The sequence below is a fragment of the Lontra canadensis genome, unplaced genomic scaffold (assembly GCF_010015895.1).
Source record: "Lontra canadensis isolate GAN:19392208 unplaced genomic scaffold, GSC_riverotter_1.0 scaffold6, whole genome shotgun sequence".
Classification (NCBI taxonomy): Eukaryota; Metazoa; Chordata; class Mammalia; order Carnivora; family Mustelidae; genus Lontra; species Lontra canadensis.
The window spans coordinates 21,516,466-21,534,680 of record NW_022631000.1 but is presented as its reverse complement, the minus strand read 5'-3'; the positions used below and the strand labels follow the sequence as shown (position 1 = coordinate 21,534,680).

The 18,215-nt window shown below is 37.3% G+C and overlaps 1 protein-coding gene across 3 annotated transcripts in view; it reads right to left on the bottom strand.

The window, feature by feature from the left end:
• Positions 1–3,137: 3,137 nt before the first annotated feature.
• RASA2 (RAS p21 protein activator 2) overlaps positions 3,138–18,215 on the bottom strand; it is a 122,682-nt gene continuing 107,604 nt past the window's right edge. For 2 of the 3 annotated variants that reach the window (XM_032852370.1, XM_032852371.1), the window contains exons 20-24: positions 10,209–10,291; positions 9,103–9,311; positions 8,088–8,191; positions 7,586–7,775; positions 3,138–4,644 (exon numbers count right to left, since the gene is read on the bottom strand). In XM_032852370.1, coding sequence (XP_032708261.1) covers positions 4,614–4,644; positions 7,586–7,775; positions 8,088–8,191; positions 9,103–9,311; positions 10,209–10,291 — 617 coding nt within the window. In that variant the 3' untranslated portion in view covers positions 3,138–4,613. Of the gene's footprint in view, positions 4,645–7,585; positions 7,776–8,087; positions 8,192–9,102; positions 9,312–10,208; positions 10,292–17,729; positions 17,742–18,215 lie in introns of all 3 variants that reach the window. The other variant, XM_032852369.1, reaches the window with a different exon arrangement.

Here is an 18,215-nt window from a genome sequence, read left to right as displayed (position 1 = left end):
TGTTGTTCACTATAGGCAACAGAATTCTTCCTTGATGACCAAAAACTTTACTTGAGGACTAAACTCCATGTCAAAAAGCAGACTGACACAAGGAAAACACAAAGCTTCTGACAGTATGAAACAAAGAGAATTTGAAATACAAGGCAAAAAAACAAAACAAATCTTCAAAGGACTGTCAACAGGTTACACCACCTCTGGGGCTAAATAAAATATAGGCATAAGCTTAAAATACAGTGCAAATGGTATCAGGAAGCTAAGAAGTCAAATGGATGAAGAATGAAACTTTTGGCCACAGAAGATCAAATCTCAGGTAAGTATGCCTAAGAAGAATCAAGGCCAAAGTCTCTGAACATTGGTGATTGAGGTTGAAGCATGTCATGTCTATCCAAGAAAGGTTATTCTCTGAAGGCCACTGACTAGGGAGTAGCAGTGTCAGCAATCAGAATCCAGCAGTGCTAGCTATGCCTTCTTACTCTAGTGTACACAAAAAGGGACTTTATTTGGCCTCAGGGGTCTCCTCTTTTGGAATCATGCAATTTGGAAGGGCAAAGTATGGCTCCCTCTCTCATTAAAGAACTAGCTTGTTTACATTATAGAATATACCGTGAAGTCTTTGAAGTTTCTGACAAGTTTTTTTTTTTTTTTTAAGATTTTATTTATTTATTTAACACAGAGAGATCATCACAAGTAGGCAGAGAGGCAGGCAGAGAGAGAGAAGTGGAAGCAGGCTCCCCGCTGAGCAGAAAGCCCGATGCAGGGCTCAATCTCAGGACCCTGAAACCATGACCCGAGCCGAAGGCAGAGGCTTAACCCACTGAGCCACCAAGGTGCCCCTGACAAGTTTTCTTCTAATACATGAGCTAGTCTGAGTAGGAGTCTGTTATTTCGATAAAAGTAGGATCCCTAGATAATTGGAGCCTGATTCCTTCCTCTTTATCAACCTTAAACTCTTCTGGAGTTACAAGGGCTAAGTTTTACAGAGTTTTATTTAGAAATGCTAAGAGGGCTGCTGTGACACTAACAGGGAAGTATTCTGGCTTCTCTCCTTGGGGGCACAAGTTACCCACGAAACTGGTCTTTGGTGCTGTTACTTTATATTCTCTAGACAATTCAGCAACATGGCACAACATGATCAAATTCTAACACCCAGAAGGACTGCACTGATGGTCAAGTTACCGGGCAGGGTAACGTACAGGAGTCAATACAGGACCCGAGTAACCAGAAGCTCTGATGTCAACTGCTTTTGAGAAAAGTAGAAATGGGGTTTTTCAAAAAGTCTAACATAGGCTGAAAAAGTCAGCTCAGAACTACTTACCCAGAGAGGGGTGGAATACATTCCCACACAATGGCTGTTGGAAATGAAGGGATCCCACAGAGTCCCTCCGTACTGTAGGTCCTCAAAACAAGTCTGTTGAATGAATGAGTGAGTAAGGACCACAGTCCATCAAAAATCAGCCAAGTTAAGTGCAAGAAAAGAATCCTGAGCCCTTTTAAAACAGATGACTTTGTTCTTCTTTGTTATTGAGGACTTCTCGTTTGCTATTCCCTTCCTAACAGGTAATAATTTTAAGAATTCTTAAATCAGTAAGAAAGTAAGGTCTCACAGAGAATAGACCGGCTTCTTGTAATTTATTTGAGTTATTTCCAAGCGACAGTTACAAAAGTTTTTAATTTTTATAATACTCTTGATAAGAAAATAAAATTTAAATAAAAATACATTCTCAACAATACAACATGGTTACACAAATTCACTACATTAAGTTTTGATAACTTACATATTCAAACTGGACACTGTAAAAATCAATATTTACTAGCAACATATTAATTTCTAAGTTAATAAAAATGGAAGCAGATAATATCGGTCAAGACAAGTAATTTAACTCTAGAATGAGTCCTGTATTTTTAGCATACTGTAAGGACACCAAAAAGGCTTTCTGTAGCATTGTCATTACAGGATGTACCATTAGAACAAATTAAAGGTGCTTTTACTTAAAAAAAAAAAAAAGGGAAAAAAACCTGTTTTCTAAAACCTGGCATGAAAGAGCCTTTCTGATAAATGAATGAAATTAGGTTTCAGAAACAAACAAAAGCCATATCATTCATCATTTTTTTAAATAATAAGGAAAATTTAGTCTTGACATTTAACCATTACCCATGACATTATAAACATATTTCTTTGGCAAATAAAATCATTCAATTTGATAAATTATATTCCTGGGGGTAAAAAACTTTGCTATTGCCATCATTTTATTAAATGAATATTAAAAAACCAACTTAAAAAACCCACAACAAACAGGAACAGATCATAACTGCAACTGATGGAAATGGCTAAACTAAGAACAAGAACTTGCATTTGCGGAAAGAGTTTCTCCAAATCATCTTTTCTCTCCTTCTAGGCGTTTTCAGGTTTTTAGGGTGAAGTGAGCTGTCATGTATTTTCTTCAAGTGTGGAAAAGGCAGAGAAAGCAGATCTGGTAGCAAAGATCAAAGTACTCATAAGTAACAGCAGAAGAATGACACCCTTGGAAGCAAGTACCTAGGTTATCTTAGGGTCCTACTGACACGGTCTCTTATTTCAGTAGACTTTCAAAAAAAATTAATTTCACATTACCTCTTTTAAGTTGATTAATTCCAGTCAAACAGGCTGTTTAAAAGTCATGTGAATTCAAATTCAGAGTTATGTGTTCACACAGCCTTGGTCCGTTTGACAATGCCATATCTTTAAAAGCAATCATGATTGGGGATTTGATATTAGAAATACTTAAAAAATATTTATTTTGCCTTGAAAAAGAGCAGAGGACTAAAACAGCCACTAAAGAATAATGAGCAGCACTTGGCAATGCTCACGTGTCCTTTTCAGTTAGGCATCTCAGAGATTCTTAAAAGAAACTTTCAATCTGAATGAAATTCAGCCATGAGAAATTTATTAAATTGTTAAATTCTTTCACATTTATAGATCAGTGTAATTTATGGAACACACAAGCTCATAAAAGTTAAAGGAGTCTTCCAAATTTGTCTTTAAGGTGGGCTAGGAATAAACCTACCATAATGGAGACTAGGACCGATTCTTAAATAAAACAGAATGATCTTCACAAGTCATTTAGAGAAATACATTGCTCAGTTATAATCACTTAATTGTGTGTCAATGGTCTTTAAAAAAAATTCCCTATTAACAATATAATTTAAAAACAATTACTCACCAATAACATAATTGGCAAAGTGTATCCTGATATATAGCTTATGCTCAGGAAAACAAAAAAAAGCACTACTAGCTAGACTTACATTAATAAGTCACAGTTTTAAACAGAAATATGTAAATACTCCAGGGTTCAAAGTACCACATTTAGAAAATGTTTTAAATTTTAAAAGACAAAATAAGAGTACCATGTTTTTTAATACTGATGAAGCAATGTGTATTCCTCTTAACTTCAAGGAGGCAACTTGCTTCGACTGCTTATTTACAATTATGGTTTTTAGGATAAAAGTAAATTATTAGGGAAAAAGAGGATTCAAACGTTGCTTGCCCAAACTCCATTTGGCTAGCAGGCAATAAGAAAACAGCAATGAAATATAAACATTTTCAAGAAAGCACTATTTCTAGACTTAAACACTGATCATTCAACTGATCATAAAGATTAGATACCACAGAGTATCTAAAGTATAATCTGGGGCAGCCCAGATTATTAAAGTGCGCCTAGTGACTGTTCTTGAGTTAGCTCTCACCCTCACACTAGGAGGAGGGCGTTCTTATGGTGACCCTTATAATAACATGGAATAACAGGTGAAGTCAAGTGATTTTCCCACCACCTTTTTTCACTGACTACTGTCACTTCTTTTTCAGAAGAGATGTCCTTACAAGTCACGTTAACTCGAATTTTCAAATCAAGAAAACGAGTACCTGATATTTAAAACAATGAAAAAAAATTTAGTGGTCTCACTGTATTTTATCTGCCATCACTCATCCCAAATGTAAACAAGATGCACACAACAGTACATGTTCCCCGATTTCTCCTGTCTGAGTTCTGTTTACATCTTTAAATAGGCAAAAGGATCTACCAACCTTCAAGGATGCTCTGGCAGTTTTCGAAAGTCCCTACTATAATCTGTAATGACTAACAGATGGAAGGAAAAATCTTTTTTTCCTTTTTGAAGAGGGAGGGTCTAGATGAACTAAATGGAAAGCTGTGAATTGTCACGGATTGGATTTTCTGGTAAAACATAACATTGGCAGTATAGAGCAGGCACTAATGGTAGTGAAAAGTCCACAGAACATGGAGTGTTACAAGAAGAGATGGTTTCTTGCTATGGAGGAGTTCTCCTTTTGTTACAAAGCTTCTTTAGGAAGATTCTTTCTATTAAAAAGAAGCTGCAGACACATGGCTTTTGACATATAAGATACGAAGGGAATCTTGAGTTTCAAATTCTCTAGTAATGCATCAATAGCAGGATTCCCAAACAGTTACTTTCAATTATTAAATATTAAATACAATGTGAATATAGATGACACTGAAGCCAATGTTCATTCTTAAATACCAGGAACAAAATAAACGATGAATTGACAAACTCCAACAAAAATAGTATTTTCCAGTTCCTCTAAACCAGCTGGTCACACTCTAAGATGTTTTTCCTACAATTGGATTTTCCCTAGAAAATAAAAGAAAACCATTTTTCAAAAGTTAGAATATGTAACATTTTATTTAAAGATTTTATTTATTTGATAGAGAAAGAAACAGCGAGAGAGGGAACACAAGGAGGGGGAGTGGGGGAGGGAGAAGCAGGCTTCCTGCTGAGCAGGGAGCCTGATGCAGGGCTCAATCCCAGAACCCTGGGATCACGACCTGAGCCAAAGGCAGACATCCAACGACTGAGCCACCCAGGCGCCCCAATATATAGCATTTTAAAAAGTGACAAATTATCTTACAGTATCCATTAAGTGTTTGTAATTTTCCCTTGATAATTTCTTATGCCTTTTCATTTTTTTTTTTTTAAAGATTTTATTTATTTATTTGTCAGAGAGAGAGAGAGAGAGAACGCGTGCACACAAGCCGGGGGATCGGCAGGCAAAGGCAGAGGGAGCACCAGTCTCCCTGATGAGCAAGGAGCCTGATGTGGGACTCGATCCCAGGAACCTGGGATCATGACCTGAGTCATGACTGAACCTCCCAGGCATCTCTCTCAAAGTCTTATTTCATTAATTCAAAAAGTATTTATAGATCACCTATTAAATGCTGGGCACTATTTTAGGAGCTGTGGATATAGCAGTAAACAAAATAGATAAAACCTTGCTCTCATGGAGCTTACTTTCTGCTATATGGAAAGTAAAATGAACAAGGAAACTACTTTACACAAGAGACGGATTAAAAAAAAATTTTATTTATTTATTTACTTACTTATGGTTGGGGAGAGAGAGGGAGAGGGAATACGAGCACCTATGTGTGCAGGGGGAGGGGCAAAAGAAGAGAAGCAGACTCTGACTGAGTGGGGAGACGGAGGTGGGGGTCGATGCCACAACCCTGAGATCTCAATTCAAGTGGAAATCAAGAGCCAGACACTCAACCTACTGAGCCACCTTGGCACCCTGAGAGACTGATTGTGTGTGTGTGTGTGTGTGTGTGTGTGTGTATTTTAAAGATTTCATTATTTGAGAGAGCAAGAGAGAAAGTACTAGTGGGGTGAAGGGCGGAGGGAGCCCAAGGCAGGGCGGATCCCAGGGACTCTGGCACCATGACCTGAGCGGAAGGCAGACACCCAATCGACTGAGGTGCCCCAAGACTGATACTTTTTAATAGAGAAAAATAAAGGTGGGAAAAGGCAGGGTGTGTGTGTCTGTCAGGGGTAGGGGACAGGTACTATTTAAGAAGAGTAGTCAAGCACTGGCTAGGACATCAAATGGAAATTTCTGGGGACTTCAAGAAAACTGTATTAGCACTGTGGGAAGAGAACCAATTATATTACTGTAGAGAAGACGGGATTCGGATGGTTACAATAAACTTTCTAATGTACTGAACCTTCTATCCAGGGAGAACGTGTATCTGTCAAACTGATTTTTATTGTTCATAAATCACAAATATAATTAATAATCACATTTTTAAAAGAGAGCAAGCGGGTGAGGGGCAAAGGGTGAGGGGGGAGAGAGAATCCCGAGCAGGCTCCTCACCCAGAGCAGAGCCTGGGTGGGTGGGTGGGTGGGGTTCAATCTCACCACCCTGAGATCATGACCTGAGCTGAAACCAAGAGTCAGATGCTCAACTGACTGAGCCACCTAAGTGCCCCAATGATCACATTATTTTAAGAACACTTAAAATGGTGGGGCCAGGATTCAAAGCCCCCTCACTAATTAGCGGTATGACCTTGGCCAAAGTACTTAACATCTCCAAGCCTCAGTTTCTCCAGCTATAAAGTGGGAATATAAGCATGTGGGGCTGATGTGAGGATGAATGAGACAGTGTACATTGTGGTCTAAGAACCATCTCCTCCCTATTGACCTTGTGCAAGCGGAACTGATCCTAGTGCTGATACTATGTAGCCCTATGTTCCAGGGAAAGCTGGGGGTACTTTAGATAAGGTTCTTTTTTCTTAGAAGGAAATAACGTCCTTCTGCCTCTGGATACTACTATACAAAAAATCGTGAACTGTTTCAGCTCATCCATGACCATGAAGGGACGAAGCTGAGGATGACAGAAATCACCTTGTTGAGGACGGGTAAGTGTCTAGATGGTCCATGATAACAATACTGAGTTGCTGGTCTAACCAACTAGAGAAGTTAGGACTTAATTTGTGATATTAGAAATGTCCTCTTGCAGGGTGCCTCAGTGGCTCAGTTGGTTAAGGGTCTGCCTTTGGCTTTGGTCATGATCTCAGGGTCCTGGGATCGAGCCCTGCTTCACGCTCTGTACTCAATGAGGAGTCTGCTTCTCCCTCTCCCTCTGCCCTTCCCCCAGCTCATGCTCTTTATCTCTCTCAAATAATAAATAAGTAAAATCTTAAAAAAAATTAAAATAAAATTTTTCCTATTGGTTAAGCCACCTCAGCGGAGATTCTAAATACACTCTACAGAATATGATGTAAAATAGGTACAGTGTCTGGTGGTGGACTAAGCTTCTGATGAAGTGTTAGATGCTCCTGCTGTCATCCGCTGTTAACAGTCACCTACATCTGAGATGGATCCAAAGAACCAACTAGAATTCAACTTGTACAATCGACTAGCACTTCTGGCATTTTCATGGCTAATTATTTTTCAGTACTTAGTATATATAAGACAGTGTGGAAGATATTAAGTTGGAAGAGTATGGGTAAAAACAAAACAAAAACAAAAGCTACTATGTATTTAATGAAATAATTAATTTTAACCTTAAAAGTGGTGAGGAAGTACAGCACCAGCATAATGAAACAACAGCAGAACTGTAAAAACAAAGATCACTGTGTGAGTGGCCAGGGGAGCTTCTGCACAGGAGAAAGGTTTTGAGCTGGGTTTTGAAAGACAAAGGTAAGCAGGAACCTGCCTGTCAGGTTTGAGTAAAGAGTAGTAGCTGGAATCTCAAACAATGTTTTAAAAACATGTTTAAAGTATCTTAAAAATACTTACTTGCTCCCATATTTTGCACTACTTGATCTTTTCTTCCTATACTTTTCATGAGGTTCATCTAGCTTCTCTATGATGCTTTTTATTTGCTGAATTGTCTTAAAGGTTGTTACAGAATCCTCGATTACAAAGTTAGAATAATCATCAGGCTCTTTCTGTGGTCCTTGGTAGACTGCTATAGTTCCACAAGCCTCTAAAAGGAGCAGTACAATCTCTGATCAGAAAACTAAATTCCATAAACGTAACTTTTAGTATAATAAGAACTATTTGAGTGTCTCAAGCTAGGAAGACTTCCCTCTAGTAATGCACATATAACCCACATACTTTCATTAACTATGAACACATTTATGCAAAAACTGTATCTTCGTGAGTATCTATGAAAAACGCCCCTTTGGGAGTTTATCAATGTCCACATAAGTAACATTTTGGTAAAACTATGCAATTACTTCAGGAATTGGTAATGAAGGATCATGGCTATATAAAAATATTCTAATTGTATATTTACCTTCCATTTTCTGCAGCTTAAGTAAACTGAGGGTAAAAAGGGAATAAATTCTTTCTGTTTCTCTGTCTTCATCAATATCTATTTGGATGTCTGCAGGGACCCCTCTATGGTAAAAATGAAATTAAAGACATTGAAACATTTCATTTTGTTAACATGCCAAAAACTTTTGATGACTTGAGATTAAAAAACAAAACCTCAGAACTTTGCAGAAGGAAACTCAGGTATCTAGTCTCATTTGTCAATTTAATAAAATGGGGCCAAGAGAGGTCATTATGGAACTCTAATCTAAAATCCAATCTAAGAGAGATCATTTTCATAACACCTATGCTTTCATCACAAAAGCAATACATTTCTTCTTAAGTGCATAAGGGTACAATGGCTTTTCCATACAATTAGTAAGAGAATGTGAAGTCTTTCTTTGCTCAGGCTTGTGCATCTACTTCGATGGTGCTCTCCGCCAACCCCACTATTTTTTAAAAAAATTTTTATTAACATATAATGTATTATTAGCCCCAGGGGTACAGGTCTGTGAATCGCCAGGTTTACACACTTCACAGCACTCACCATAGCACATACCCTCCCCAATGTCCATCACCCAACCACCCTCTCCCATCCCCCTCCCCCCAGCAACCCTCAGTTAGTTTTATGAGATTAAGAGTCTCTTATGCCAACCCCACTTTTTTGGACTTGTGTCAACCACTATTTATTTGAAAACAATTTCATCACTCCAAGAAGAAACCCGGTATCCATTTGCACTCCCCAAACCACCCTCCCTCCAGGCCATCACAACCACTAATCTACTGTCTATAAATTTACCTATTCTGGATACTTTATATCAAAGTCATCATATAGTGTATGGCCTCTGTTTCTGACTTCTTTCACTTAGCATGTTTTCAGGGTCCATCCATGTTGCAGCATGTATCAATACTTTATTCCATTTTATGGCTGATAATATTCCATTCTATTGATACACCACACTTAAAACACTGCTTTTTTTAATCAGAAAGAAACTTACGCAGTACATGGCTTGCAGCCAAGAGCGTTTTCACTAGTCTCCAGACAGCAGAGCCAGTTTCCGTTGAGATACGCAGAGGGATGATAAAAGCTGAGCCTGTTCTGATTGCATCGGCTCACCCTGCAGAGTACATCTATCCATTCATTAGCTTCTACACAATTATTTGCCTGGACGTAGAGTGGTTTCTCCATATGTATTACTTGGAACATCTTCATAGGCAATTAAGATAAAAAGTTAGAAACAGAGTCTAAAAAACCAACACAGTACAAAGAGAAAAAGGTGTATAAGAGAAATATAGTTTGCTTGGCTAGGTAACTGCAGCTCTGGTATCTTACAAATTGTTACTTTTCAAGTGAATTAGTTCCAAGGACAATCTAAGTCACATGGTACTAAGCAGTACAACAGAATGTAATTTTTAGAAGTCACACATGTCCAAAGAATGGACTATCATACAAATAGGAATAAAGGGAGGGAACTGTGGATGTAGGAAGAGTATGAGTAAGGACAAAGCAGTGGGAGAATACAGAGAAATGGGAAATCACCCCGACTGGTTTGAGTATACAATATATAAGATTGCACAGACTGGCTAGGACTATAATATTATTAAAGACTTGAAAGGTCAGATTAGAGAAGTACTGAGAAAAGTACCTTTAACTTAATAGGCTAGGCAGACTATATAAAGCAACAACAACAATGGACTTTTTTACTTATATAAACAAAAAAAAATTTTTTTTAAAGATTTTATTTATTTATTTGACAGACAGAGATCACAAGTAGGCAGAGAGGCAGGCAGAGAGAGAGAGAGGAGGAAGCAGACTCCCTGCTGAGCAGAGAGCCCGATGTGGGGCTTGATCCCAGGACTCTGGGATCATGACCCAAGCCGAAGGCAGAGGCTTTAACCCACTGAGCCGCCCAGGCGCCCCTAAAACATTTTCTTTAAAAAATTTTTTAACTGAGTATAGTGGACACACGATGTTACATTAGTTTCAGGAAAAATAATGGACAATTTTAAGAAAATTCTAGCCAATAATTAAAATATTAATGATTAATGGCAAATACAAAACCTTGAACGTTTTCAATCAAGGATGATTATTCATGTAACTTACATTTTTCTTGTTGAAAGAGCTCTCTTCCAGTTTTTCTACAGCAAGAATGTTTTTCACTGGAATTGTGTAAATTGCATCTTTGCCTAAATAATAAAAGAAGTAGAACAAAACTAAAATGATTTCCATAAGAATTATAAAGTAAGAGGTTAATTCTGTAAGGTTTAAGCCATCCTCTTCACAGCAAGAATATAAGTAACCTAAAGATTTCCAAATGATATACATGGAAGTATTCTTTGTTTTAAGGAACTGATGAATTTTGCCAGTTTTTTATAAGTTACTTTCTCTTCACCGTTTTCAATATAAAATTTAAAACATTTTTAAGGAAAAATGTGAGAATAAATTTGATCTTGATGTAGAAAATTAAAATGATGTATTTTGTAACAATTATATGGGAACTAAAAAAATGCTATACCTAGTAGTAGAGGCCTGGTCAATACTTGCCCAGATACGTAATTTTCTTTCAGGGAGTTTTCTCACGTAATGGGTGAATCAGACTGCTAAGCAGATTTTTCTGTTTTAACAGTCTAATACTTAAAGGACTGACCCTGAAAACAATGATTTTAAATTGAAAAACTGTTTATTACTATCATATACTAGCTGGTCAGATGACTAGAACTACCAAATTTACTCTTAAGAAATATAGGGAACAAGAGTAAAAACTTTATTTGGTAAAGTGAATCCTTTACACCTAATTTACGAATATAGAAATTTGAGTTTGCCCTTTAAAGGAGCTCCATTATAATATGGCATTATGATATGATGTATTTCGATTTACAATTTACCTGAGAATATACTGTATCTCATATAGTCATAGAAACTAAAAGCAAATATAATTATGGCTTTTCCTTGTCATTTTGTAATGTTCTTAGAAAAACTGAAGCTTTGCTTTAATTCTCCCAGCGTTTAATGACATGTATACTGAAGTGCTGCAAGTTAAGAACTTTACATTCATACTGGTCCATGGGTTCATATATAGCTTTTTGGTCAAGGAAAAATTACTTGGTTAAGAAATGTTTTGGGTCTCGAACAGAGAGGTTAACCTAAAATATCTATTAAGTCCAGCTGCTGGTATAAAATCTAAAATTTGTGTAATTCAAGCAGATGTGATGTACAATTTTTTAGAAAAAATAAAGTGACTTAATTCAACTATCATACATTTAATGTCTAGTATATACCAGAGAGTCTTCTAACCACCTGGGATACAGCAGTAAACAGAAAATATAAGGCCCCTAATGAAGTCTGCATTTAGGTCTGGAAAGACTTACAAAAGACAAGTGTTAGGTAGAGATAAATGCTATAATGAAAATAACCTAAGGTGATATAATTAGAAAGTAGCTGGGAAGTTACTTTAAACTGGATGGTTAGGGAAAACTTCTCTCAGGAAACAACATTTAAATCCCACAAATACAAATCCTAAGTGAATGAGAAAATAAGAAAAGACTGTTAGCAGTCTCCTGGAGGCAGACAAGATCAAATTTATGGCAGTGGGGGAGAGAGGAGAGTAAACTGAAGGAAGCCACAGCCCAAATTACATGTAGGAAAAGACATCTGCAGAAGTGGGAGTAGTTAGAAGAGGGCTTCAAGCCAGTCACTGGACACAGAAAGCTGGGTATTGGGGACACAAGGACACACACACACTCAGACATACATCAGGATGATTAACAGGTAAGCTGCATCTGGAAGAGCTCCCCCTCCCTCAGCTTGTACTAAGCAGCAGTCAACAGAGGTTTATATCCCAGGCTAAGCAGTAATGTTCCTACTGGGGTTGCAGAGCAGTGCCATGTCACAGGTAGTTGCTAACCCTCGGGAGGGAAGGAAAACAGCCACACCAGAAGACAAGAAGCAGCCTTGCCCCTCAGCAGTTTGTCCTGTACCTCCCTCACAATCACTGGCGGTGAGCTACTCAACACTCAAGCAGGTGAAGAGACTGTAAAAACACAAAGATGAACAAATCACCAAAAAGATCACCAAATGATGAGGGAAATCAGCACCCTGAAAGAGGGACACAGATAAAACAAAGAGAATAACATCTGAGGAAATGAGGAATACAATAGAGTACCTCTGGGTACTGATCTACATGGAGTAGCACCACAGAGATTCCAGAGAATTTGTTAATTTTGCAGGAAGTTTCTATCTTTAGATTTAATACACAATCACATACCCTAGAACTGCTATATCTGTTCATTCTGGGCAAGTTATAACATAACATATGTAGAGAAAGTATATTGCTCCCAGGCATATGTCAAAAGAGTTAACTTCACAGTTACTAGTGTTAACTGAAATGAATTGCAAGGTGATTAATAAAATAGAAGACTTTATTGATGACTTTCCAAAAATACCATAAAAAAGGAGAAAGAAACAAAAGGACAAAGAAACAAAGTTTAAAAAGTTAAGAGCCATGATGGATGGATGTATAAGTTTCAATACCTAATAAGAATTCCAGAAACAGAACAGAGTGTTCAGGAGAAAATTACCCATGAAAATGTCCCAGAGATTAAAAACAAACAAACAAACAAAAACAAAACAAACAAAAAACACCTCCAGCCTGAAAGAATCCAACAAGTGCTGAGCAGCATGGAAGGAAAAAGTCCGTAATCTCACACTGGGCAGTAAAATATCAGAACTTGAAGGCTAAAGAAATTCCTAAGAGTTACTAGGGAGAAGAATCAAGACACAATCAGCCTGACATCAAAATTTTCACCAGCAACAATGGAAACCAGCAAACCATGCAGCAGTATCTTCAAAGCTCTCAGGGAAAGTGATTTTAAATCCAGTTATCATTCAAGAATAAGGGTAAAATAGACTTTTAAAAAAATGTGCATGGACTCAGAAAATTTATCAGCCATAAGCCTACTGAAATAATTCCTTAAGGAAGCACTCTTGCAAAATAAATAATAAATGCAGGAAAAGGCAAATATGTAAGAAATAGCGCTGGGCAAAGAAATCAGCAAAACTGACAAAACGGATAGAAAATTATGAAAGTATAATGTAAAAAAGGCAAAAGAAAAAGAGAACGTAGTCTTACAGAGCCACATGACTTCATTAGGGAGATGCCTGGGAAAATAACAAACTGAAAGCATCCTATTATTCTTTTCCTAATTGAATGGGGACTTTGATTAACTGCGGACATTAAGATAAACATACAACAAATGTATTGTTGTTCTCCTGTATGCAATCTGTCCTCTGTTCTTCTGCTTTTGAGATTTTCTGTGTCTCTCTGGTTTAATTACTGTATGTCTAAGTGTGATTTTCATTGTATTTACCACACTTGGAGGTCACTGACCTTCTTAGATTTGTAAAATAATGCTTTTCACCACATTTGAGGCCATTATTTCTTTAAGTATTTTTTCTGCTCTACTCTTTCTCTACTCTCCTTCTGACACCAACCTTGTTAGACTGTCTGATATTGTTCCAAAAGACACTGAGGTTCTATTGTTTTTTTCCTTTTTCTTCTTTTTCTCTCCCAGTCTTTTTTCTCTGTGTTTCCAGACTGGATAATTTCTACTAATCTACCTTCAAGTTCCCTGAACTTCTCTTTAGTATTTCAATTGAAATACTGCACTTCTAGATTTCCATTTGATTCCTTTTAATAGTTTCTAATGTTTCTTTTACTGAAATCCTTCTTTACTCATGACTGTTTTTAACATTAAGGTATTAACATAAGGTATATAGTTCATATACAGGTATTACAAGTACTACCTTTAAAATTCATGCCTGCAATTCCAACATGAAAATTACATAGGGGTCTACTTCTACTGACTACTTTTTCTCTTGACTATGTGTCCTGTTTTATTGTTTCTGCTCAAACTTGTTAATGTTTCATTGTATACTGGACATAATGAATGACATTATGTAGAGACTGGATTCAGTTACCTTATCTTAAACAGTTATATTAATTGATCACTCTGAGACCTGGCTTTATACTTTATTCTTAATCTTAGAACAGCCTTTACTGCTGAGCCACTGCCTTTTTGCTATTTCAATGAAAACCCCAGGGTGTTCATTAAGCCCTTCTAAAATTCCAAAATGTTTCTCCTGGGGAGAAAAGAAACGGAAATTTCTGTTCACCATTTTAAATCCTTCCTGTTACTGCTTTTCAGCAGCTTCTTTGAAATTCCCTTGCATAAGCAGTTGAAGAGTCAGCCAAGGATTTCTGGGGAGTTCATATACAGATTGGAAGGCTCATCCTCTTTTTCTTCAATTTCCACCTCCTCTGGAAGCCTTCAACTATATCTTCTAACACCTCATGCCAGTAAAACTGTGGCTTCCTACTTGAATTTCAGCCATCTCACACAGTACAGGCTAGGATTGCCTCAAAGAGAGAAAAGGTATATAGTAATATATTCCAACATGTTTCCCATTTTTGAGGGCCAAATCCTTCAGAGTTGTCTTATATATTCTTCCAAGTTAACTGTTTTCTATGAAAGAATTAGTTTAATACCGACATACTTCATTTTATTGTGTGTTGCTTTATTGCACTTCACAGATACTGTGGTTTTTATAAATTGAAGGTCTGTGGCAATCCTGCATCAAGCAAGTCTATTGGTACCATTTTTCCAAGAGCATTTGCTCTTTTTGTGTCTGTGTCACATTTTGGTAATTCTCCTAATATTTCAAACTTTCCCAGTATCATTATATCTGTTATGGTGATCAGTGATCTTTTATATTACTACTGTAATTCTTCTAGGGTGCCTTGGACTATGCCCATATAAGACAGCAAACCTAATTGATAAATGTTACGCGTGTTCTGAATGTTCCACCAACCACCCATTCTCCCATGTGTCTCCCTACTCCTTGGTCCTCCCTGTTCTCTGAGACACAATACTGTAATCAGGCTAATTAATAACCCGACAATGGCCTTTAAGTGTTCAAGTCAAAGGGAGAGTTGTACATCTCACTTTAAATCAAAAGCTAGAAATTACTAAGTTTAGTGAGGAAGGAATGCTGAAAGCCAAGATAGGCCGAAAGCTAGGCTGCATAAGAAAAGTTTGAAGCTAGCAGAAAAAGAAGAAAAGAAGCTGTCTCCGTAACACAAAAGTACAGAGTGAAGCAGCAAGTGCTGATTTAGAAGCTACAGCAAGTTATTCAGAAGAGCTAGCTAAGATAATTGATAAAGGTGGCAAGACTAAACAACAGATATTCCACGTACATTGCAAGAAGATGTCATCTAGGACTTTCACAGCTAGAGAGAAGTCAATACCTGGCTTCAAGGCTTCAAAGTCTCAAAGGACAGGCTCTCTTGTTAGGAACAAATGTAGCTGACTTTAAATTGAAGCCAATGCTTATTTACTATTCTAAAAATCTTAGGGACCTTAAAAATTATGCGGAATCTACTCTGCCTGTGCTAACTGGAACAAAGCCTGGATGATAGCACATCTGTTTACAACATAGTACAGCATATATTTCAGACTTACTGCTCAGGAAAAGACATTCCTTTCAAAATATTAAGGCTCCTAAAATGCACCTGGTCACCCAAGTGCTCTGCTGAGGATATACAATAAGATTAATTTCATGCCTGCTAATACAACTCCATTCTGGATCAAGGAGTAATTCTGACTTTTAAGTCTTAATACTTAACATTTCTTAAGGCTATGGCTGCCATAGATGGTGGTTCCTCTGATTGATCTGAGCAACATAAATTGTAACTTTCTGGAAAGGATTTACCATTCTAGATGCCATTAAGAACATTTGTGATTTGTAAGAAGAGGTCAAAATATCAACATTAACAGGAGTTTGGAAGAAAGGTGATTCCAGCCCTCACTGATAACTTTGAAAGGTTTAAGACCTCAGTGCAGGAAGTAACTGCAGATGTGCTGGAAGGAATACGAGAACTAGAGTTAGAAGTGGAGCCTGATGATGTGACTGACCTGTTGTAATTTCAAGATAAAACTTCAATGGATGAGGAGTCTTATTATGGATAAGCAAAGAAAGTAGCTTCTTGAAATGGAATCTATTCTTGTGAAGACGCTGTGAAGACTGGTGAAATGATAAACCAAGACTTAGAATATTATCTAAACTTAATTGATAAAGCAATGGAAGAGTTTGAGAGGAATGACTCCAATTTTGAAAGAAGTTCTACTGTCTGTAAAATGCTATCAAAGAGCATCACATGCTCTTGAAAAATCATTCATGAAAGAAGAGTCAATTGATGTAGCAAATTTCACAGTTGTCTTATTTTATGAAATTGCCACAGCTACCCAACTTTCAGCAATCACTACCCTGAGCAGCCAGCAGCCAAACAAGTCAAGACTTTCCACCAGCAAAAAGATTACAACTTGCTGATAACTCAGAAGATGGTTCATTTTTTTTTTTAGCAATAAAGTATTTTTTTTTAAAGATTTTATTTATTTGACAGAGAGAGAGAGAGATCACAAGTAGGCAGAGAGGCAGGCAGAGAGAGAGAGAGGGGAGGAAGCAGGCTCCCCACTGAGCAGAGAGCCCGATGTGGGGCTCGATCCCAGGACCCTGAGATCATGACCTGAGCCGAAGGCAGAGGCTTTTACCCACTGAGCCACCCAGGCGCCCCAATAAAGTATATTAAATTAAGGTATGTACATTGTCTTTTTTAGACATAATGCTATTGCACACTTAATAGAAAGCAGTAGAGCATAAAGAGAACTTTTATACACACCGGGAAGCCAAAAAATTCATTTGATTCATCTTACTGTTAATTAGCTTTATTGCTATGGTCTGGAACCAAACCCACCAAATCTCTGGGTTATGGCTATACATGTTCCTTCACTATAGAGAATGCATGGGTCTGTTTTCAAAAAGGCAACTTCACCATTGTAGTTGTTTAAGCTCAAATCCTTGAAGTTACCCTTGCCTTGCCTTTCTCTCACTCTTGGTATCTGATCCTTTAGCAAAACACCTGAGTACTATCTTTAAAAAAGATCCAGAACGTGAAGGGTGCCTCTTGATTCAGAATCCTAGTGTCCAGTAAGAGGCAGAGCAAAAGACCCAATGGTTTAGAGCCATTTATAGAAAATCTGGGAGACATGCTTTCAGACACCAAAGTAACATAGCAAATGTAGCAAGAGATTTAACTAGGAGTCTTGGCTATCCAGAGACAGCAAGGAAACAGGAAGTAAGCAAAACATTTGCTTGAACAATCAGAGAATCCAAAGCCCATGCATTTCCTCCATAGACGAAAGTCCTTAATTCTTCCATAAGAGCATCTTAATGCACAATTTTAACAAACACAATACCTGTATCCTCATTCACAGTACATTTTAGTGAAAAATTGAGCTGGGTGATGAAGGTGGGTGTGAGATGTTACATTATGGTTCGCTGACAGCACAAGAAATTTAAAGTAACAGCCTGAATATAAAGGGGATAGAGAAAAAACTGTTTAAAGCAAACACAGGAACATAAAAGCACAGCAGTCCAAGGCATTTAGCTGGGGAGTAAACAGCTGCACACACCCATAAGCAGCCCTGAAAACACCACTAAACCAAAGCACTACATAATAAGTAATATTATCCATGACAACCCCAAGTCATCTAGAAAATGGTAACTTACGTTCAATGAATTCTTTTTTAGAAGGCAGGGAAGCATGTAATACATTTTGGAAAAATCCATCAAAATAGTTAAAAAACCATGGATGCTTAAAACTGTAGGCTTTGATAAGTAATCCTGAAACTTCATATAATAGAGCTTATTCCTCCAATGTCATTCCAGTAGGTTAAATTCCTTAAGGCCTGAAAACAATGTAATTTCTAATGTGCCTTTTTTATACTTAGAGCAGCCTAATCACTCTATAGAATTTTATCCTCATAAGATCACTAGCTAAAACAGAGGTTCTTAAAAACCGCAGATGAACTTTGGATCTACAAACTCACTGAAATTATATGCAAAATTTTGTGTCTAGTTTGTACGTACACTCTTCTGGAGGAAAAAGGCCAGAGCTATCACCTGATTCTTAATGTTCTAAGCCAAAAAAGACTTTAGAATACTAGCTTAGATTAGAAAATACTTTAAATGAGGAAAAAACAGCTAATTTATTCA